At 40.7% G+C, this 23,844-nt stretch overlaps 1 protein-coding gene across 1 annotated transcript in view; it reads left to right on the top strand.

Annotated features, from left to right (window-relative positions):
* Nucleotides 1–23,844, top strand: part of Tnrc6b (trinucleotide repeat containing adaptor 6B) — a 186,935-nt gene that overhangs the window by 98,623 nt on the left and 64,468 nt on the right. Inside the window, exon 5 of the mRNA XM_077798936.1 lies at nucleotides 20,272–20,359. Within this exon, the coding sequence (XP_077655062.1) occupies nucleotides 20,272–20,359 (88 nt within the window). The remainder of the gene's footprint in view (nucleotides 1–20,271; nucleotides 20,360–23,844) is intronic.

The raw sequence follows: 23,844 nt of genomic DNA, 5'->3' as shown, positions 1-23,844 counted from the left end.
CTCTGCCACTGAGCTACAGCCCCAGTCCCCTAGAGATAATTCTTGAATTCCATTATGTAGCATCTACTAAGTGGTTGTGAGGACTAGAGAGAGGAAGTGCTGCTGGCAAAGCTTCGTGGACAAGAGACTTAAGTAAGCCCCTGGTAGGCTGGAGGAATGTTGCCCTTTTTTTTCTTTATTTTAGCCAACATTTATTAAGTGCCTTTTAAAGCATGAGTGGCACAGGGTGACTAGAGAAAGGTAAAAGCTAACCAATCATGGATGGATTCTGATAACAGCAGTTGAAGGTCTGTTCAGGGAAACATGGCAGAGGGGCGGTTAAGTTGAAATCCCTTGAGTAGTGGGCTTTTAAGATCTGGACTCAGAATTGGAGGCTTGTTCCTGATGGGAAGGCGAAGTTATAGTCTGCCCCAGGAGACTTTTGAGGAGGCACAGGCATAACTCAGAACTTCTAAGGCATTCTGGGAAGCAGATTGACCTGCCTCTTGAGTTTTTAGGCTGGTCTGGGCAGATGACTCCGTATACACACCCACTAGAGTTAAGTTGCTGTCAAAGGCAGTTATCTGATGAAAAGTCAAGTGAACTTTTTTATTGTTACAATTACCCCATTGTATAGAATTTGTTTGCTTACTACTCCTCTCCCTGGAGACGGGCTGAGCTCCTTGAGGACAGGCTGTCTGTGGTTCACCCCAGTGTCCCTCAGGGCAAGGATAATAACTGCCACTTAGTTAAGTGGGCTGTAAATTCTCACTCCAAAATGTAGTAAGCCCTCTGGACCTTCAGAGGCGAGTGTTAGGTGGAAATAACCTCTGCAAAGGTCCAGGCTAAGGAATAGGACTGGAGAGGTACAGCAGGAAGCTGGAGGTTCTTTGGTCGCAGTCCAAGGAAGGGCAACTCCTGGAAATGATGGCAGGGGCTTTTCCCTTTTGGACTGTTCAGGTATTTTCATGGCTTATCCACACCACAACTACTCCTCCAACAGCATCTACTCTATAGATGTCTCAGGGGAACTGAGCCCCCCCCACCCCCGACCTGCTCCCTGTGCCTTGCACCCACATCAGTGGTGCCCACCCTGTGTCTGTAGGCAGCATCCAGCTCTCAAATGTCCCCTTCTCAGAAGCCTTCCCTGCACCTTATCCAAAAGAACCCTGCCTCTGTCCTTGTTGCACTCTGTCCAGTTACTCTTTCTGGGTTATTTCTTCATAGTATTGAGCACTGCTGAAGTCATTCTGTTCATTCATCTCCTGGATGAGCGCCTATTTTCACTTACTGGAATGTAAATATAATTTGTCTCTTCTGCTGTGTCTGAGACCCCAAATCAAGTTGTGGCCCATAGAGGGCACTATGTGAATGCCAGGGGAGAAAGAAGTCTGTTTTATTAGAGAATATAGCCCTTGGGCTGAGGTTGTGGCTCAGCAGTAGAGCACTCACCTAGCATGTGCGAGGCCCTGGGTTCGATCCTCAGCACCACATAAAAATAAATAAAATAAAGGTATTGTGTCCAACTACAACTAAAAAATAAATATTAAAAAAAGAGAGAATATAGCCCTTTATTTTTTACCAAATTGTTTGAGAACCTTAGGAACTTTATTAGCAACAGATTATGATAGTACTCACAACTGATATTCCTGATGGTGGCGAGATGGGGTGGTGCTTTCAATGAGGACCAGCAGAAGAGAGTGGTGCTTCTGGGGGCAAGCCTTTTTAGCATGCCCCCACTGGGTGGTGTGGCCTGCACTCAGTCTACATGGGTCATGTAGTGTGTCCTAGGGATCCTTGGAATCCTTGTTGGATGATCCCCAAACTCTTAGTAGCCACACACAGGCTGCAGTGGTCCTGGAAGGTGCATCCAAAATTAAAAGTGTGACTTGGAGTCAGGCTCAAGGCCTGGCAGTGGGTGTGTCAGGTGCAATTTGCACTTCCTCTGTGGGTGAATGGTGTGTGTGCCTCCATCTCCCAACCTCACTGAGGAGCCTTTGTCACTGTCATCTTTGGAGTGACTTGGAAGACAAGCAGAGGACAGCAGGGGGCTATTTGAAGCTACCCCATTAGAGGGAGAGAGTAAATATGTATGTGTGTGCTCTATTGCTGAAGTGCTTGCTTAAACAGTCTATCAGAAATCGTTCTTTTTGGCTAGCATCTTCAGTTTAGTTTGGGTCGCCCTGTTCAGTTTCACATCTCCTTTCAACTCCCCCCTCCCCAAGCCAAAGATGCACATGGAACAGTGGAGAAGCCTCACTTAGGATCTGAGCTGGCTGGGAGAATTGCCTGGTTGTGAATGAGCTTGCTTTCTTTACTTTCCCTTCCCTTTTAAGACCTTTGTTTTAGGAAAAGGAAATTGGTGTGTTTAGAGAGTAATTGTTAGCTTTTCAAGACCAAACTTGTTGGTGTAATTTCTGAGGGCCCAGGGCAGCAAATAAAGTGAGTGAAAAAAGTCAAGCTGGGATGTGTGTGTGTATGTGTGCGCACGCGCGCGGCGTAAATGCCTGGCGCTTGCAGCCAAAGCTGCCTCTCAAGCTTCCAGCAAAAAAGCTGAACAGATTCTGGGAAGTTTTAAGTGTGTCTCTCCCCCCCCCCCCCAGTGCCCCCATTCCCTGCCCTCTGCCCTAGTTCTGTTGGTACCTGTTGCACTCCTTCCTGCGTCTCAACTCTGAGCCTGGCCAGCACATGGAACACTGCAGCTCTTTTGTTATCCCAGTGACAATGTGACAGAAGTTTCCTATTTCTCAGGACCTCCTTTTCTCCTTTTTTTTTTAAAAATATTTATTTATTTTTAGTTGTATTTGGATATGATACCTTTATTTTATCTATTTTTATGTGGTGCTGAGGATCGAACCCAGGGCCTTGCACATGCTAGGTGAGTGCTCTACTGCTGAGCCCCTCCTTTCCCCCTTTAGACAGTAATATACTACCTGGACTCCTGAGATAGACTTCAGGGCCGCTTGAGTGTTGGGCCCTTGATCCAGGAGCAGCATTCTGCAGAGCTGAGTGCACAGGGGCAGGAGGAGTGCAGGCTTCCTGTCTAGTTGGGATTCTCTCTTGGAGCTGGTTTAACTAGGTGAAGGCTTTGCCTGTCTCCTTGGCCCCTTTATTGGTTCCTTCTGTCTATCTTCCTGCTGTCCCTTGCCCCAAGGCTCCTACTGGGCATTCTGCCTGTGCCTGTCCTTAGCCCAGGTGTCCTGTGCATGAGAATTAGATGGTGCTGGTAAGCAAGGAGTCCTTATGTGGGGTGGTTTAATCAAAGGCTCTCAGTGTTTGGGGTCTGAAGTTACCATATCCTGGCCCAACCGTCTCTTTTCACATTTTCTTTAAGGTATAGCAGGAGGCAGGATGACCTGTGTTTCATAATGAAGGCATTTTCAGCCCTGGGAAAAGTGGAGACATCAATATGGTCTCGTTCTCCAGAGACTTCTCTGGCTGTCCTGTGCAGTGTTTGGTCTTCAAACCTCTCATTGCCCCTCCTAGAGATAAATAGGGAGTCCTGGAAGCCTCTTGGTGATCTGTGTCTAGCTTATTTCCTAAGAGAATTCAATGCTATTATGGCCGGTCTGAGACAGTCTTCATCTTCATGTTTAAATTACCTCTATAAACTACTATACAGACTGCTGAGGTGTCAGAAATAAAAGAGGTTTAAAGGGGATGGGTAGACAAGGGGAAGTTTCTTGGCTATTTGAAGTTTTCAGTTGGGACAAGAAGAAAGGAATGTAGTCATCCAGGTGGGGAGGTGCATGATCCAAAGAGCCATGGAGGTGAAGACTCACCTGGGGAATGGAGCATGCTCACACAGGAACAGGTCCTCTGAGGTGAAGCAGAAGGTGGTCCTCTGAGCTCAGGATGGATGGGCATTTTTCTCTTGACTACTCCTTGAACTTCCAGATCCATTTTATGTTGCTTATTCACATAAATAGATTTCCTTCCTTGTTTAAATATTGTGAATTAATTGTATATTCACATGAAGTTGTAAGAAATAATCTGTGTACCTTTTTACCCAGTTTCTCTTAGTGGTAACATCTTGCTGAATTATTGTTTTTTAAATTGAATTTATCTAGTTAAAAAGGGCTATATAGGGGCTGGGGATGTGGCTCAAGTGGTAGCGCGCTCGCCTGGCATGCGTGCGGCCCGGGTTCGATCCTCAGCACCACATACCAACAAAGATGTTGTGTCCACTGAGAACTAAAAAATTAAAAAAAAAATATTTAAAAAAAAAAAAAGGCTATATAGCTGTCTGCAGCCTCCTGCTTTTCCTTCTGTGCCATAGTAGTTAGTATTAGTTTTTTATTTCCTTCCAAAGGAGTCTCTTCTATAAGAGTTAGATGTAAGCCCCCTTTTACTTCCATACATGGAAGCATAAAGTACAGTTTTTTGATTTTTACTTTTAACAATGTATCTTAAAGACCTATTTTCAGTAGTACAGAAAGATCTTTCCTTGTGTGGATAGGTATAATTTATTTAACCAGTCCCCTAACTGAAGCTCGTTTGTGATGTATTTTTTCTTGCCATTACAGATTTTGCTGCAGTGAATATCCTTAATATTACATAATTCCCCACATGTGCAATTATTTTCCTGTGATAGATTCCTAGAAGTATGGTAACTGGGTCAAAGACTATGTATACTTTAATTTTGATAAATAACTGCCAAATTATCCTCTGAAGAGATTGTACCAGGTCATATTCTCACCAGTAATGACATAGGTGAATGTTTTTTCCCTTGCCACCTCAACAGCACTGTGTTAATAGCAGATTTTATCTTTATTTCTTTCTCTGTGAACTCTTCATTTCCTTCACCCATTTTCCCATTGGATTATTGTCTTTTCCTTGCTGACTTATAGGAACTCTTTATGTAATGCGGAACCTAGCTCTTGGTGATAAAAACTTCTGATGCTTTTTTTCCAGCAATATTGACTTTGTTCCTGGTGAGGGGTGTGTGTGAGAGTTTTATCAATGTAATTGTTTTGAAGTTTTTATATGGTCAGATGTAGTCATTACTTGTTTGTGACTTCTGAGTATGAAGCTAAACATACGTTAGAAAGTGTTCACTCACTCTCCCGTGTCTCAGAGTGCTTTATTGCATGCAGGCCTGCCATTCCCTCTCTGCTTGGGTCCCTGCTTCCCTCTTGTATCCCTGTGGAGTTTATTTTTGTGTAAGGAGTGAGGGAGTAGATCCATTTTATAGCCCCACATGGGTCTTGAGAGCCTGCTCAGGAGTTCAGTGTCTCCTTCTCTGTTGCTTTATACAAATAAGAGCTTGGTGTGAAGGAGGAAGATCCCTGCAGCAGTAGCCACCTCTGTGCTGGTTATCATTGGGCACCTACACAGCCACTCTCATGATGAGGAGTGTAACCCCCTTTTTAGATGTAGAGACCAGATCATTTGCCCAAGTTCTTAACACTGGTGTCTGAAATCCAGTTTGATCTTAAACTGTCAGATTCCAGAACCTAAACTTTTTCATTCACCTGGCTATGTGGAGAAGAGGGACACACTGGGAGAGGGCACCTCTTCTTGTAATTGGCCATGCTTGTGCATAGGTTTGGGAGAGATGGATTCAAAAGAATTTTGAAGATGTTGGAGGCTTAGAGTCCTGAAATACCAAGAAATAAATAAATACTGTATGCATTCATTAATAGAATCCCTAGATGCAAATGGTATATAGAAAACATATCCTTTGAGGCTGGCCTTGAATTTGTAATTCTTATGACTCGGCCTCTGGAGTAGTTGGGGTTACACGTGAGGGCTTGATTAAGAGAAACTTAAGTATCCTTTTAGAAAAACATGGTATTTACACAAAGCTTTTTCTAAGATTGTCTACTAAAGAGCATAATGGTAGGTCATTCGCTAAACATTTCCCTAGGTTGCTAAGTAGAAATTAGGAGTTAAACTGTGTATCTATAGAGACTTTTGGATGTCATTTTTGAATCAAGTTAGGCATCTTATATCTGCTCCAGCAGGTAGTGTTAGCTTAGTTGGTACCAAAAGGTTGTATATAAATCATATTTTAGATCTTGAGTCATTTTCCCACTGGTGTATAATTTTAGTTGAAGAACTGGGTCATAGGAGTTCACAAGCCAACTTTACTCTGTAGTTAATTACTTATATTATTAAGTATGCTTATCTTTTGGAAATATACATTTCCCTCAAGGTAATTTGATTATTATCATTCAGCTTGCTAAATTTACATGACAACTGCTGGCACACAAGAACTTGACTTTCCATTTTTACTATTCTGAAAATAGAGCACAAAGAGCCAGCATTGAGAAGTAGGGTATGACTGTCACCCGTGCGAAGTGGAATTCAGTTTTCTTCTCTGCTAATTGTTTTCAATGCTGAGATGAGTGTCTCAAATAGCAGCCTTTCTCAGAGGATTGCCAGAATTGGAACAACATACACCAACTTAATAAAACAGGAGTGCTGCTGTGTGACCCGGAAGCTGCTAGCTACCCGGCTGGCTTACCGCAGGAGCCTGTGTGATCCCCAGGACTGTCCAGATCTCTTCTGTTTAATTTCTCACATAAAATATGTGTGTGTAAAAACCATTTCATTGAAGGACCACATGGGCTGTGATGCTCTGTTCTCCCCACTGTCACTGGAGTGGAGGACACATGGTCAGAGGTTAGCCAGATGTATTAGTTGAATTCACTTCTTTTTGATTCCCTAAATTTAAATAATACTTAATATTCACGACATCGTTTAGCCCCATTTCTTCTGTGTGGCAGTCTAACCCTAGGATAGCAAGTGCTTAGTCAGTGGAAGCAGTTCCAGGGCCTTAGCAGCAGAAGGCCTCCAAGAACCTGGGGTTTCTTTCTCCCTAGGATGAGCTTGGACTATGGCTTCCCAGTCAGCCTTTTCAGAAAAGAAGCCTGATGTGTGTGTGTCCCTGTATAAAGCACTTCAGATTCTTCCCAGGTCCCAACTACCCAGTCACTGCCTGATGCTTTTGGATATCACATACTTGAACAGTCAGGTGTTCTGTTTGAATTGCTTTACAGTTAACTTCCCTTGGTGTTTCAACATGTTTCAGTTTAATGTGGAATTGCTAATTATCTTAATTGATTGATTTCAAAGGCTTTTTTTTTTTTTTTGCAGTACTGGGAATTGAGCACAGAGATATTCTACGCCCTTTTACTTATTTTAATTTTATTTTTTAATTTTGAGATAGGATCTTGCCAAGTTGCTGAGGAAGACCTTGAGTTTGTGATCCTCCTGCCTCAGCCTCCTGAGTAGCTAGGATTGTGGGTGTGTGCCACTGTGCCTGGATATTTTTTAAAAATATAAAATAATAAATGTGCTGGATTGTGTGTAGAAGCACGAAAAAAACAGCAACATAAAAATGAAAGCACCTGAATGTGAGAGCAGCGCCTGTGACAGTTAGCAAGATCTCAGTTCTCCTAAGTGCCTCCAAACCGTAGGTTCCAAGTGGGTCCCTTTGTTTTCTTTCCTGTTGAGGAACAATATTTTCATCACTCTTCTGTAGTGGGTAGTTCTTTCCACATCATGGCTTAGACTCCTCCTCTTCAGTTCCTTGATGAAGAGGGTGGAATGATTCCCTGGCTTTTGTGGGCTTGTCTGATTCCTCAGGTTTAAACATAGTTTTTAGTGGTTCCAGATGATAAATATTAGAGTATGTGGCGTAGCCCTCAACACCGTCGTGTCCCTTAGCCTGCCTGGATATTTGTAGCACTAGTCTTAGCGATAGGCTGTCCTCAAGAGCCTCACATAACCACTGTAATGTACGGGAAAGTACTTTCTGGAGTAAAATGGGAGGTGATGTTAACAAAGATTTCTTCACCAAATCTTACCTTAAAACCTAAGGGATTTTTTGAACTCAAAAAATCTTATTTTAAGGCAAGCAAAACTTCAGGAATGGTTGAAAAATTAACAGTTTTGATTGAGTTATGACATAAACACACCATTTAGGTATTACTGATTGAAGGCAAGTTTAGGAATCTAGTAAGGATTCTGGTCATTAGCAATGGTCCAGAGGGTTAAAGCAACCAGATGTTAGGTAAAGGTCTAAGAGTCGAGACATTTGCCTTTTTAAGCCTCTTTTACAGGAGTGTTCCTAGCATGGAAAAATGAAACTTTATACCTGTGGGAGGAACACTGTCTGTGCAGATGCTCCAGTTTAGAGCTTGTGTGGTCTTGGGAACAGCACACACACCAGGGGCCTTGGTCAGTCAGGGATCTGCCAGAGAAGCAGAGGCCATTTTAGGGATTCCAGGGTTTTGGGGTTTTTTTTTTTTTTTTTTCTTCTCTTTTTTTTAAACCTTTACTTATTGAGGTAAAATTGACATTCAATAAACTGACATGTATAATTTGTCTGACTTCTGTCTACGTTTTTAGATTTATTCATGTTATATATATTAGCCATTCATCCCTTTTATTGCTGAGTAGCATTCTGTTAGGTGCTGTATTGAAGTTTATCTGTTCAATTCTTAGTGACCATTTGGGCAGTTTCTTGTTTTTAGCTATTACAAATAAAACTGCTCTGAATGTTCATTTCAAAGTCTTTGTTCGGCATTTGCTTTCTTTAGGATAAATACCTAGGAATAGAATGGCTGGGTTATATGGTAGGTGTATGTTTCACTTTTTAAGAAATTCCCTGTTTTCCAAAGTGGTTGTAGCATTTTATCTTCCCACCATGAGCTAGTCCTGTTGTTGATGCCCAGGTGTGGTCAGTTTTTTAAAATTTGGACGTTCTATAAAAGTATGTGTGTTGCCATCTTATTGGACTTTATTTCTGTTAATGACTAGAAATGTTGAACGTCATTTTCCATGCTTTTTTGCTATCTGTGTATCATTAGTGAGGTGTCTGTTCAAATCTTTTGCTCATATTTCTTTCTTTATTATTTATTTATTTATTTGTTTGGTACCAGGGATTGAACCCACTGAGCCACATCCCCAGCCTGTTTTATTTTTTATTTTGAGACAGGGTCTCATTAAATTGCTTAGGGCTTCAGCCTCCCTAACCTCTGGGATTACAAGCGTGCACCACCACACCTGGCTTGCTCATTTTAAAAATTGGGTTGTTTGTTGAGAATTCTTTATATTCTGCACAATTTTTTAAATAAGTGATTTGCAAATGTTTTCTCCCAGTTTGTGGCTTATCTTTTCATTATCTTAGCAGTCTTTTAAAAAGAAGGTTTTGATTTTGATGAGTCAAATTTATCAATTTGTTTTCTTTTGTGGCATGTACCTTTTTATATTTCCTATAACTAGGAAATAATTTGCCTAACCCAGGATTATAAATATTTTTGCCTAGAAGTTTTATAGTTTTAGATTTTACATGTAGGTTTATGATCCACTTTGAGATAATTTTTGTATAGTGCAAGGGATGGATTGAGGTTCTTTTTTTTTTTTTTTTTAATATATATGTGCCTACCAGTTGACCTTGTTGGAAACACTATCCTTTTCGGCATTGAATTGTATCTGCACTGCATTGGGAAATCAGTTGTCCTTACATGTGTTCACCTGTTTTTGGGCTCTGTATTCTTTCCCATTAACCTTTTTCTCTTAGTGTCAGTGCCATGCTATCTTGATTATTGTTGCTTAAAGTAAATCTTCAAGTCAGGTTGTATCAGTCCTCCAATTTCATTATTTTGAAAAATTATCAGCTATTCTGGGTTTTTTACATTTCCATATGAAGAGCTTATCAATTTCTACAAAAAAAACTGTCTAGCTGGAATTTTGATAGATTGTGCTGAATCTACATGTTAATTTGGGGAGAGAATTGATACCTTAACAATGTGTATAGTCTTCAGTCCCATATATCTCTCCTTAATCGGGTTACGGAAATTTTCTCTTACAATGTATTGTAGTTTTGGTGTATAGGGATTGTATATATTTTTGTTAAACTTATCTTTTTTTTTTTTTTTAAAGAGAGTGAGAGATTTTTTTTTAATATTTATTTTTTAGTTCTCGGCGGACACAACATCTTTGTTGGTATGTGGTGCAGAGGATCGAACCTGGGCCGCACGCATGCCAGGCGAGCGCGCTACCGCTTGAGCCACATCCCCAGCCTGTGTTAAACTTATCTTAATTCTGTCATGTTTTCTATTTTTTTTTTTTTTTTTAAGGTATAGATGGACATAACACAATGCCTTTATTTTTATGTGGTGCTGAGGATCGAATCCAGGTCCCGCCTGTGCTAGGCGAGCTCTCTACCGCTGAGCCACAATCCCAGCCCCATGTTTTCTAGTTTATCTGTAACAATTTTATGTGTAAATCTTTTATTTTAATGCACATATATGCATTTATTTATTTATTTATTTATTTATTTTACTGGGGATTGAATCTTGGGATACTTGACCACTGAACTACATCCCCAGCCCTTTTCATTTTGAGACAGGGCCTCGCTAAATTGCTAAGGTTGTTCTTGAACTTGTGATCCTCATGCGTCAGCCTCCCAAGTTGCTGGGATTACAGGTGTGCACTGCCACCACACCTGACTAAAATTCATTTTTAATTGATATATAAAAACATAAAAATGGTACATATTAATGGAGTGCTCATTTATGCCTTGTATAATCAAATTAAACATAGCCGCCTCCTCATTTATTACCTTTTAATAGTGAAAACATTCAAAATTCTTCTTGCTAGCTTTTTTGAGACACATATGCACAATTATTATCTTTAGTCACCCTACTGTGCAGCAGCACACCAGAACTCACTTCTTCCTTCTTTTTAACTGCAACTTAAACCTGTTGACCAACCTTTCCCCACCCCATCCCTCCCTCCAAGTATTATATATTTTATATCCCACAACCTTGCTAAACTCATTTATTGAATTCTGGTACATATATATAAAAGTCTGTTGAATCTTTCAAGTGGGAAAGGTTTTAATTTAGAAAAGTAACTGTGCACACAACCATTAATGAGTCTAAAGGAATTTGGGGAGACCACTGTTACCGCTGATTAAGTTGGAGTACCATCTGCTGGAGTGCCAGTTCCCTGTGAAGCAGTCAGGCTGGCTGTCTGCAGCTCCAGTGTGACTTCAGATCATCTGGAAGCTGCTGCAGAAGTGGTAAATCCTGTCTGCTGCTACTTTTATGTCTATTTACAACTTCTCTAGAGAATGACAACTTCTTCCTTCCATATCTTAAGTGGGTACCTTTCTCTGGTAGCATCTGGAACCATATAAGGAACTGGACTCTTGTGAATGTAGTTCCAGGCTTTTCCCTACCTTTCGGAGATCACACTCAGCAGGGTGTAGGGAAAGAGTGTAGAGGGCTGTTAACGATGCAAGCTTGACAGTGTGGTGCAGAGGGTATTAATGGAAACAGAGGAGAAAAGTGACTTAGCAATACTGTGAAAAAATAAAGGATGTTACATGGCTTTGACCTAGTAAGATGTGATTTCCAAGAACATAGACAAGGCCCTTTGACAGTAGCATGTTATGACAGGCCCACTTTGCTGTGGGCTGTTTTGCCTAGTAATAGGATGAGTGCAGACAAACTGAAGCATGTTTAGGGAATAGTGTGACTCCAGTGGCAAGGGGATAGAAAAAGATGGTCACATGAAATGTTTGAAGGAATTAGGAATGACTCAGGAATGTACAGTAGTGACTACAAGTATTTATAAAGATTTGTTCTGTATGATCTCAAAAGGAAGTCTTAGGGCCTCTGGGCGGAAGCTGAAGGACACATTTCCCAGGCAGTATAGTATGAAGAGACTCTCACCCAGCTGCACCGATGTGGAATAGAAAGCCACATCTCTATTACAGGTCTCTGGGCCTCCTGAGCAGAGTAGGTGAGGCGTAAGATGAGTGGTTTCAGATGAGATCTTCTTTACACCATTCTAACCCTGAAATTCATTGCAAGGAAAGATCCCACAAATCATCGGTCACAACTTTTGCCACGTGGACTTTCTGAAAGTAAAACTAGGTTATTTAAAATACATTATCTTGCTTTATTCGGTTTGAGTAAGTAATTCCAAAAAACTCCATTTCATTGCTGTGTCTCAAAATATTGAAAACTTGTGAAAAGCCTGGAGTCAGAGGCCATGTTGGCAAAAATCTTAACTGCTGTATTTCATTGATTCTGAAACCTTCTATTCCATGTCATTATTTCAGTGGGGCTTCACGTACAGTCAATACCGTGTGAGTTGTTTAATTCCATTTAAAAATCCTTTAGTAAATGACTACACCATCATTTGGCATTGAAACAGATATAACAAGGCATAAACTTGATATTAATGAAGTTATCACTCAAGGAGAAATGACTATAACTAAGTATTTTCTTGGAAAGAAACAACTGAGCAAGTTATACTTATGCTACTCAAAAGATCCTGAAACCAGCAACTTGTTAGAAATGGAGAATTACAGGCTCCCTTCTACATATTTTAAATAAGAATCTACATTTAACAAGGTTCCTTTTAAAGTTCGAGAAGCATAATTTTGCACAATTTCTGAAAGGAAGCTAGCCCACATATAGGAGTTGAGTTACATGTTGTTACTGGCATTGCCTGTCACCTGTCACAAGATGCAACTGAAGGCCTGAGAAATTTCTATATCCTTCCAGGCTAATAAAAAATGTGTATTTACTTAGTTTTTCCAGGTTTATTGTTTTCTTTCTGTGAGCCACACAATCTCAGAATGATTTTTGTGCTCCAGTGGTGTTTGGCCCTGTCTAGTAATTTAATATCATCTACAAATTATATTAGCATCCCATTAAATTCCTTCAGTCAGACCCAAGCAAATGAAAAATGTTAAGAACAAATCCAACACAGATATTTGGAGTACCCTACTGTGTAATTTCCTCTGCCTGAATGGATATATTCCAGCATGCCCGTGTGTGCATGCGAGCGCACGCGCATTTTTTAATTAAAAACACTGGAAATGAATGCTTGGAGCACTTTAACTCTTTTAATTGTGCTCCATTTGTTAATTTTTCTTTCCCCAATAGGCATGTGGTATTATTAATCCTGAATTGAGTGTGCCTAGACTTTTTCTTCACTGTTTTATAAAATTGCCAAGATTATCTTTGTCTTTTAAGGAAATAGATGATTGTACAAATCGTGTGTGTGTGTGTGTGTGTGTGTGTGTGTGTGAGATGTGTTTTTTAAACTTCTGTCTAACTCTGTGTTTGTGTTGGACAGAGTTCTTAGTGTGCAGACAGAAGTGTGCACTCCCATTGGTGCAACAGGATTATTAAATGGTGATATTCTTTCCTGGCTGCTTGACAGGCATAGCCTCTGGGACCACATCATTCTTATCTATTCCCTGACAAGATGGGTACCCTGTGTGTTCTCCATTGAAGTTACACATAAGTGCACCTTATTGACAGCATAAATGACATCTCTGTATCTGGTCTTAAGAGAGTCTGGGAAATAGGATAACAGGAGCTTAGAACTGGTATTGACAAAGCTGATGTATATCCATACCTCCATAAACTAGAATAGCAGGCTTAGGTGGACATTACATCCTTGACATTGTTGGTAAAAGAATTTTCTTGTGAATTATGTGGTAGGGGAACGTTTCAAATAACTTTGTGGTGGCCAGCAGCTCAGGAGACTGAGGCAGGAGTATCACAAATTCAAAGTCAGCCTCCGCAATGGCGAGGCACTAAGCAACTCAGTGAGACCCTGTCTCTAAGTTAAATACAGAATAGGGCTGGGGATATGGCTCGGTGATCAAGGGCCCCTGAGTTTAATCCCTGGTACCCCCCAAATTAAGTAAAATTAAAAGGACAGGGATATGGCTCAGGGGTTACCTATTGCTGGATTCAATCCCTGGTACAAACAACAACAATAACAAAAAACTAAATTACCTTGTGGTACCCTGTGTGTCTATCTAATATACTTAAGGAACACTTGATTGATAAAATTAATGACCACTGCAATATAGTAGGGTGAATTGTAGATTCTAGAGTCTTTTTGGAAATGCATTTCTGGGATTCTTGGGATTAAATGATTTCTAAAGATCCTTTTGGCTCCTGTGTGACTCTCATAAGAGCCATTAACAAGATGATTTAAACTAGACGACTTAACAGCATTTTTATAGGAGACCAAAAAATGAGTCAAAGTTTGAAGCTTTTGTTTTTATACTTGAAGTTTTTATTGCAGTAATTGTAGATTTGCATGAGGTTTTCAGATTATCACAGAGGATTCCCATGTGCTCTTTACTCAATTTCCAAATGGTACAATCTGTGGGTTATTTAGATTTCTCCAGTTTTATGTGTGTGTGTGTGTGTGTGTGTGTGTTTTATCAATATAGGTTTATGTATTCACCACCACTATCAAGGTACAGAGCAATGCCCTCACCACAGAGTCAACCATACCTGCTTCATCCTCACCTGCAATCTCTGACAACCAAGAAATATCTTATAAGTACTATCATATAATACCTAGCCTTTGATATTGACTATTGTCACTCAGCCTGATTGCCTGGAGATTTATCCAATTTTTTGTGTTTTAAGTTTGTTCCTTTTTAATTTGGAAGATTTTTTTTTTTTTTTTTTTAACAGTGTTGGTTTGTCTCTGGGCTGTTTCCCGTGTTGGGTGGATGGTTGTACATGTTCAGGTCTGTCTGCCCCCATTGTGTGGAGCTGATTCTGAACTTTGGCACTGAGGATGCTGCCACACTTACCACAGTGTCAGGGATAGGTTTTGAAGCTGTTGTGCTCCTGGGTGTCTGTAGCCATTTTCCTGTCAAGTTGAGCCCTGGCTCTTTGTTTGCGTGGAGGTTCTTAGTAAGGGTTGTCCTCTAGTCAGTGTTACTTCTGGAGATTTACTACCTTCAAGTCTGAAGTTGTCAGCCCTGCCTGTCCATGCTCAGGGCATTCAGGAACCATTGTTCGGGAGTCCAGTTTGTTCAGAGAAGTTGTTCTCTTTCCTGCTGTAGCACAGCCACAAGTTCACACATCTCCAGTTCAGGGGTGTTAAGACACCAAAGGCACTGCAGGCTCTCCTCAAGAGTCCCCAAGGTATCATAAAGGTGGCACCAACAGAAGAGCACAGACTCTGGCCCTGGAGGTGTTGTCTGGAAGCAGAAACAAGATGAAGCTGTTTGAAAAGCTGGACTGAGAGTACCGAGAGAGCTGGCAGGAGTGGCCCTCGTTTGCCACTGAGCACTCGGCCTCAGGATCTGGCATCAAGTAGGCACCAAAATAATGAATGAGTGAGGTAGAAAAGAAGCTTTTAGGCAGAGGCCCTGTTCTTTTGGTGTGGTGGGGGCTGCTACAAGGTGAGCATGGGAAACCAAAGGGTCAGCGAGGGAGGGTAGAAGAGAAGAGTATCCTTCTCCATGTTCCCCCCAAAACAAAATCCCAAAATTTACACCAAGTACTTTCCTATCTGAGGACCACTCATTCACCAGATAATTTCATTTTTTTTCTTTCTTTTTTTTTTTATTTTTTTTTATTTTTGAGAGAGTCTTAGAATGTTGCCCATGCTGGGCTCAAAAACTCCCGGGTCCCCAACAGTCCTCCTTCCCTGGCCTCCGCAATAGCCAGGACCACAGGGGTACATCACTGTGCTCCCAAGATGACTTTCTTCACTTAGATTTCTACTCAGATGTCACAATCTCATAGAAGCAGTAAACATTTCATGTTCCCTGTCTCTTCTTCCTTAGACATTCTTGAGCCCCTTATCCATCTTTATTTTCTTTGTGTATTTCCTGGTCCTGTGTATTCATCTCCTGTCTAGGATGTCAGCTTCCTGAGGGCAGGGACTTACCCTCTTTTGCCCACTGTTATGTTTGTGCTTGGATCAATGGCTGGCATGTCATGGTCACCTAGTGTATATCAGATGATTTCTTTCACTGTTAGGATGTTTCCTGTAGACACATCTCCCACAGAAGGGGTAGAAAGTAGAGAGGGCTTCTTAACCATCCAGCATAAGGTGGTGCCCTCTCTCTCCCCTACCATTATCTATCAGCTCACCCTACCTCACCCCATCCTCTTCAGGGAAATGTGTATTTTATACATACATTTTGTAGTGTACCCTGTTTGTTACCTGTATCCCTTGCTGGAAGGCAAGGTCCCTGAAAGCTAGAGCCTGGTTTTGTTTCTGCCATATCCCAGAGCTCAGAAAAATGTCTAGCTCATGTTAGACACCTAATTAATGGATCAGTCTCTGGGCAACCTGGTAGGGGGAGGTAAAACACAGAGGGTCCCCAAACCACTCTTTGCCTGCCAGATCCCTGGTAAGAGCCGCGGTACAGAAGGTCATTCACAGGCCCAGATGCTGCCCATGACAGGTGGTGTCTACTTTGAGACACTTCCAGGGCCACACAGAGGCAGGGTGTACACAGTTCCACATGGGGTATACACAGGAGGTCAAGGTTCTTGGGAACTGGAGTTGGCAGGCAAGATTTCATTGAAGCAAGTGGATATTGAGCCAGGACTTGACAGTTAGGTAAAATGTGTTGGGCAATAAAAGGGAGGATGGTTTTTATGTCAGCAGTGAAGACTGGGTAAGGAAAATGTGGAGGCTGAGCTGGCTTTGAGTGCCAGCACTTGGGCGCGTAGCCCAGCTCTCTGGCTCCTAGTTTTCCCCTGCAGGTCTCTAACCTTCAGAGGCTTAAGCTCTAGGCCACAGCAGGTGTTGGGGGGCTGTCAGCATCTTTGCTGTTCTGGACCCAGATATACCGAGCAAGAGTCTTGCTGTGTCTCAGCTCAGGTGCATATTGGATAGCTTCCTTTTATTCAAGGGATAGCTCCCTTTACCCTCCACCCCCAACCCCAAGTGCTGGCTTCAGATCCAAGGTCTTGCACATGCTAGGGAAGTGCTCTACCACTGAGCTACATCCCTGGCAACAAGAATTACTTTCTTAAAGGCACTTGTACTCTCAACAGTGAGTACAGTAAATACATACATACATAAATAAAAATTTGAATTGCTGTTGTATTATTTTTTCACCTTATAGGATTTTAATAGTTTGGGATTGTGAGTGATGCTTGCTGGTAAATCTTGTACTTAGCATGTTTAAGACCTGGATTCAATCCCCAGCACACACACCACGCACGCACACACAACACACACACACACACAGAGGTTTCTATCATTCCAGATTTGTTTTGAATTATAATACTTGTATCTTTGTTGTACCTATACTGTGCCTTAATTCTTCCAGTACTGACAAAAATTAAGTAGAAGTAACAAAGTCTTATCTACTGGGATGGCAAGCACAGTAGCTGGTATTAAACCCAGCTCCTAGACAACGTCAGGACCCACATGGAAGAGATTTGTACAACACCCTGGGTAATTGGCTGAGGCGGTTGGGGCTAGCAGCGCACATTGTAGCTGGGAGGGATTTGAGGGGCTCTGCTCTGTGTTCTGTACATGCCTGGAAGCCATGCGTTGGCTGGAGAGTACTAAGTACTCAGTGAATATTTTTACTGAATTTGTTGAATGAGTTAACTTGCAGTTTGGAAGGGGTTTTACTTCTAATTGTATATGTAGAGATGAAGTTCTCTTCTAACTTCCATGCAGTGGTTGGATCCACCTCCTCACCTGGCTTTTGTATTTGGTTGCTGCAGGAGAGGTTTGATTTTTGAGGTATAAAGCAGGTAATAGTTCTAAAGTGTATATCTGAATGAGAATTTGATCAGTGCTTCTCAGTCCTAGCTGCATGTTGGAACACTTGGGGGTGTGCTTGCTTTGGCAGCTTATATTCTAGAATTAGAACCACTGCGGGTGGGGGGCTTTAAAAGTCCCTAGCAATTTCTGTGTAATTGATCGGGAGTGCTGCCTGGGCAATAGTTTTGTGTTTGTTGTTTGGATTTTGTTTTGTTTTTGGAAACAGTCTCGAACTTAACAGAATTTGAATCTGTATGGTTTTGAAAAGCTTTCTTTTTTTTCCTCATTCATTTGAGAATAAACTGCTGACCCAGTGCCCCATCACCCGCAGTCCTTTCACCAACACTGTAGTATATCTCTAAACGAGCATTCTTCTGCAGACCACAGTACACCATCAACGGAAAACATCAGCATTGAGACCTTACTACCATTGACTCTGCAAGTGACATTGGTATTTATTGATATTTGTACTTCTGAATAGTGAAACAGTTCATGTTAATAATTAATTTTGATTCCGTCTCACAGGGTTTGTTTGCGTTTTCTCCCCTTACATTTTTGTAACTCCTTTTCTCAATGGTGAGAAACCTGGCTGTTGTCATTCTTAATATATTTTTTTGTTGGTCAGTCCCTCTGTATGGCACCACCATCACCGGTTTCCTCCAGTGCGATTGTCCTCCACCCTCTGCTAGGGCTCTGACTCGGTGGAGGGATTTTGTAGAGCTCCATAAATGATGCTAATATGCCAGCTGAGGTCGGAGAAAAGTGAATGCCACACTGAAGTCAGTGACAGGGTTTTATTTTTTATTTTTTTAAATATTTATTTAGCTGTAGATGAACACAGAGTATCTTTATTTATTTTTATGTGGTGCTGAGGATTGAACCCAGTGCCTCACACATGCAAGGCAAGCACTTTACCACTGAGCTACAGCCTCAGCCCCAGTGACTGGGTTTTAAAGTCAGGTTTGGCAAAGTAAATTCTCCCTAAGGAAATGAAATTTAAGGAGAAGACTAAATTCTACAGAGATGCATGGTATCAAAACAACAACAACAACCCCCCCCCAAAAAAAAACAAACAAACAAAAAAACAGGGCAAAAGCACAGCCTGTCTGCTAAAATGCTTCAAAAAATATTTGTTTTGGAAATAAAACCACTTTTAGTGAGCAAGAATTTTAGTCTCTTTTCCTGAATTACCTGTTTATAGGAAAAGTATTTGAAAAGATTAGTTGTTTTTTAAGAATGTGTCTAATTAAAAACTTTCTTTTTACATTACCTTTAAAAAAGGAACTTTTTATTTTAGCATAATTTTAGACTTAGGAAAAAAATGGCAATTTGCTTTTTTAAAGCACCAGATATTTTAGCAGGCGATATTCAGGTAGCGGCTGCTCCTTTTCTGTAGTCAGCTTTACTATAAAATGTGGAAGCCTAATTACAGGGACGTGGAACTCCATACTTTCCTTCCACCTAAAACCGGAGAAAGCAAGTTCTTAGAGCCAAATAACAGAACCAGTGGTCAGCCTGCATTAGGTGGTCAACATCCATCTGGCCAGATTTTGTAAACCCATTTGCATAGAGTGGCACCCTGCTGCAAGTGGTTTTCCTCCAAGAGCTTTATCACACTTAGACTGATGTATATATAACCTGAATCCACAGAAATCCAGCATTAGACTTGGGGATTGTCAGATTCCCAAGATCAAGGCCAGCCCCTACAATTTAGGAAAAACCTATTTTAAAAATAAAAAGGGCTGGGAATATAGTTCAGTGGCAGAGCACCTCTGGGCTCAATCCCCCATACTGGAAAAAAAAAATTTTTTTAAAGAAAATTTGTAAAATATACAGCTCTTAAAAAATGTGAGCCAGGAGCCTTGGCACACACCTCTAATCCCAGTGACATGGGAGGCTGAGATAGGAGGATCTCAAGTTCAAGGTCAGTCTCAGCAACTTACTGAGACTCTGTCTCAAAGAGTAAAAAAACAGAACTAGGGTAGGAGGTTAGCATTGTGGCTCAGTGGTAGAGTGGTTGCCTAGCACATGGGAGCACCACATACATACATACATACATACATACATACATACATAAAATAAAAATATTATGCCCATCTACAACTAAAAAGAGAAGTGGGGATGTAGCTCAGTTATAAAGCCACCCCTGAGTTTAATCCCTAGCACCAAACAAATAAACCAGATGTAGAGGAAAAATAAGGAAAGGGGAAACAAATTATAATAAATACATATAGACCATAATGGAGTTAACTTATTCTGCATTATTATGAATATTTCCATAAGCCAGTTGGATGTTGTTATATCCAAATTTGATCCTTTGCTGATTAGAAATACATTAATCTGGGTGGGGGTTGTAGCTCAGTAGTAGAGTGCTCAACTCGTGTGTGGAAGGCACTGGGTTCTATCCTCAGCACCACATAAAAATAAAATAAAGGTATTGTGTCCATCTACAACTAAGAAAATATTAAGAAAAAAATACATTAATCCTTTGTGTGTGTGTGTGTATGTGCTCACATGCATGTGTATTCTTTTGGCTAAATATTATTCAGACCACTTTAATAGACTTTATTGAAGTCAAACTTAATATTTTGTAAAAGGGATGATAAACCAAGATATGGGAATGCCTAATTGTGGTGAACTTTATGCATACTTTCAGTTTAAGTAAAATGCTATATTCTGTTCAGCCATGGAGATGAACTTTGTTACAGAAGTGGAGAGAATATAAATGTGTAACCTTCTGATGTGACTTTACTTTAACAGAGAGAAGGAGCAAGAAAGGGAAGAACAGTTAATGGAAGACAAGAAAAGGAAGAAAGAGGATAAAAAGAAAAAAGAAGCCACTCAGAAGGTGGGTTAACCAATTAAATAAGTCTCACATCTGTCCAGCTTGCAGAATAAGTGATTATCTTAGTAGCTTGGGTACCTGATGTCTTAATATTTCTACTTGAGACCTTAGTTTATTAAAAAAATAGTGAAGGAGAAAGTTCAGTTATGCAAAGTTATGCACTAATCATAAAATGGATGTTGAACCACGCTGCCGCTGATCTATGAAAACAGCAGCATGATGTTGAGGAAGGCGGGGCTGCCGGGCTCTGGACTCTTGTTATACATCTCTCTTTGTATCATAATCGAATCTTCACTATCTTAAATAAGTTTGTAGACTTGACTCTTGAAAACCTGCTGGATTGTTCCCTGGTGTTCTTTTGGTTCATCCATAAAATTATTGTTTAGATGAGTTTATCTTTTGATAATTGCATCCAGAAATGTTCCTCAAAGGACCCAGTGTGCCTGCTAGTTTGATTTAGAGCATTCATGAATTTGAGGAATTTGCTTATAAGAAATAGAGAAATGCTAGACGAAAAGAGAGGAGCAGGGCACACTGGTATATGCCTATCATCACAGTTACTCTGGAGGCCCAGGCAGAGAATTGCATATTTGAGACCAGCCAGGGTAATGGTAATTTTTAAAAAATATTTTTTAATCATAATTGGACACATTGCATTTATTTTATTTATTTATTTTTATGTGGTGCTGAGGATCAAACCCAGTACTTTGCATATGCTAGGCAAGCGCTCTACCACTGAGCCACAACCTCAGCCCAGCCTGGGGAACTTAATGAGACCCTGTCTCAAAATGAAAAGGACTGGGGATATAGCTCCATGGTTCAGTTCCCAGTACTGAGTAGTGGAATCGGGGTGAAAAAGACAGCTGTCAGGTGTCAGTTGAAGCATTTGTGTGACAGCTATCAGAAGCAGAGAGTAGTCAGAACGCCCTGCACACACCCCATTGGCTTCTGAGCCTGGCCCCTTGCCCTGTCTGTCCCCTGCTTTCCCCTGACTCAGCAGAGTTCCTGCTGTGTTTTGGGGGTGGTGAAGGGATTTGCTGCCAGTTTACCGCCACCTGAAACACTTGGGAAGCAGGGCCTCATTGCTGTTTGCTAGTTAGGGTGGCTGAGTTTAAGGAGGTGTAAATAGTTACACAGTTCAGAGGGACCTCTAGATGTAGAACAGTCAGGGCAATTGGACACAAGCCACCTTGAGACATAAGGGGCACTACAGGTTTTCCCAGCATCATTAGATATGACCATTTTCCATAATTTCATTTTTTGAAGTCTTGAAATAGACAATTAGTGAGGGACCAGCATAAGAAAATTCCTGGAAAGATTTTAAGAATTGGGATTCATATGACCTTGCCAAATTCAACATATGAAATATAATTTTATGTTTTCTGTATGACTTTATTTGATAAAGAACATTGATTGTTATTTGGTGCTGCAATAGATTGCTGTGCTCTTTTAAGATTTTGTCTACTTTAATTTTGTTTGTTTCTACCTAATAGAGTTATGTTTCCTGTCACAGCTGTCAGAGTACCTGCTTCACATTTGCTGTTCCTCTTCTAAGCTTGTTAGCTTGTCTAAAATTCTGGATAAGGAATCTGAAGAGAGGAAGCCACATAAGAACCCAGAAGCTTTTTTTGGGCACACAGCCACATTGCTCAACACTGAGGTTGCAGGGTGCAGTCACACCAGTACTAGGATGTTGGTGGCATTGTCCCAGTTGATTGTGGACTCCTGCCTGGGGTCTTTCACACCCCGACACCACCATAATTGGAGAAATGTGAGATTGAACCTCAGAAAAAACCTCCTTTCTTTCTAGGCACTCACACATTTCATCTACTAAATTGGTACAAAAATCAGATTTTGTAGTCTTTGGGGATGGATGATTATAGGCTAGACACCAGGGGCCTTGAGTAGAGGCTGTTAACAAGATGACAAATAGCATGGTTGTTTTAGTCAATGTCCATTTCATCTTCATTCGTCACATAGATAACAGTTTTCTTAAAATAAAATTATCAATATCTAGAAATGACTAAAAAATGCATCTGTAAACTTTTATAGTATATTTCACTAATGGGAAAATAAATTTAAAAGAGTATGGATGTAATGGAAAGTGAATTGGGTTTATTTCTGCAGATGATGTTGTTTTTGCAGTTTATGCATTTGGAAAACCACTTGAAATTTGAAGTAGCTAATTTTGAACAATAAAAACTTAGTTATTTCTCTTAAAATGATCTAGATCAGCTGATATAGAATCTAGACTGACATAGGCTGGTTGATGGCTTTTGATAATGTTTTGTTAACTGAGCCAATGCATAATTTCATAATTAAATTCCATTTTAGCAATTCTTTTTTTTTTTTTTTAAAGAGAGAGAATTTTTTTTTTTAATATTTATTTTTTAGTTCTCAGCGGACACAACATCTTTGTTTGTATGTGGTGCTGAGGACCAAACCTGGGCCGCACGCATGCCGGGCGAGCGCGCTACCGCTTGAGCCACATCCCCAGCCCCTCCATTTTAGCAATTCTGAGGAAAAAGCACAAAGTTTACCTTATTGTGAAGATAAGCTAGGAGGCATAAAATGTGCTGTAGTACATAGAATCATAGAGAAGGTGCCCAAGGTTCTGTTATGTGGTCACTTGTTCGACCAGCGTGTCCTTCCACATCTTTTCACTGCCTGATTCCTTGCCATATAACCATTTTTAGCATCTGTCTTCCCCTTTAGACTGGCTGGAAGTGTCTTGAAGTTTCATTCATGTTGTGTTACTAGTAACTGGGGCAGTGCCTGTGCCCTGTAGTCACTCAAATAACTAAAAGAGTGATCAAGAGTGAATGATAGGGCTGGGGTTGTGGTTAGTGGTAGAGTGCTTTCCTAGAGAGAGTGAGGCACTGGGTTGGATTCTCAGCCCCACACATAAACAAACAAATAAACAAAGGTCCATTGACAACTAAAAAAGAAAAAAGAATGAATAATGGCAGGGTAGGGACGGACATCAGTGGTAGAGTGTTCTCCTACCACGGCTGAGGCCATGGGTCCCATCCCTGGTGGTTGGGGCAGGAGGGGGCCATGAAAGATAATTATATAATTATAAAATTAGCTTTTATTTAAAGCTAAAACTAAATTACTTTCACACAGAAATTAAATGTGAGCCTTTTCCGCTGTTCTCAATGACTGTGTCACTCTACTGTTTCCAAAGCCACCCCTGAATATACCGTGTTAAGATTTCCATTCATGAGGGAGGTGTCAAAGGAGGACTCTTCATTCAGGAGGCTGATGATGCTAAAGGAGCATTGTGTGGTGTTGGCAGAACATGTGCTTTGACCATGTAGCTTTTCACTGACTAGGGACTGGCTCTTTTAACAGGACAGACATTATAAGACATATTTGACATTATTTGGTTTATTACTTAAAAAACTATCTTCAAAGTGGGGTTGTAAGAAATATTTACAATGGTTTAAAACCTAAATTGCCTTAAGGAATTGTCATGTGAATGCAAA

This window comes from Urocitellus parryii, chromosome 5 (assembly GCF_045843805.1).
Source record: "Urocitellus parryii isolate mUroPar1 chromosome 5, mUroPar1.hap1, whole genome shotgun sequence".
Classification (NCBI taxonomy): domain Eukaryota; kingdom Metazoa; phylum Chordata; class Mammalia; order Rodentia; family Sciuridae; genus Urocitellus; species Urocitellus parryii.
The sequence above is the reverse complement of the archived record's forward strand: the minus strand, read 5'-3'. Positions and strand labels throughout refer to the sequence as shown.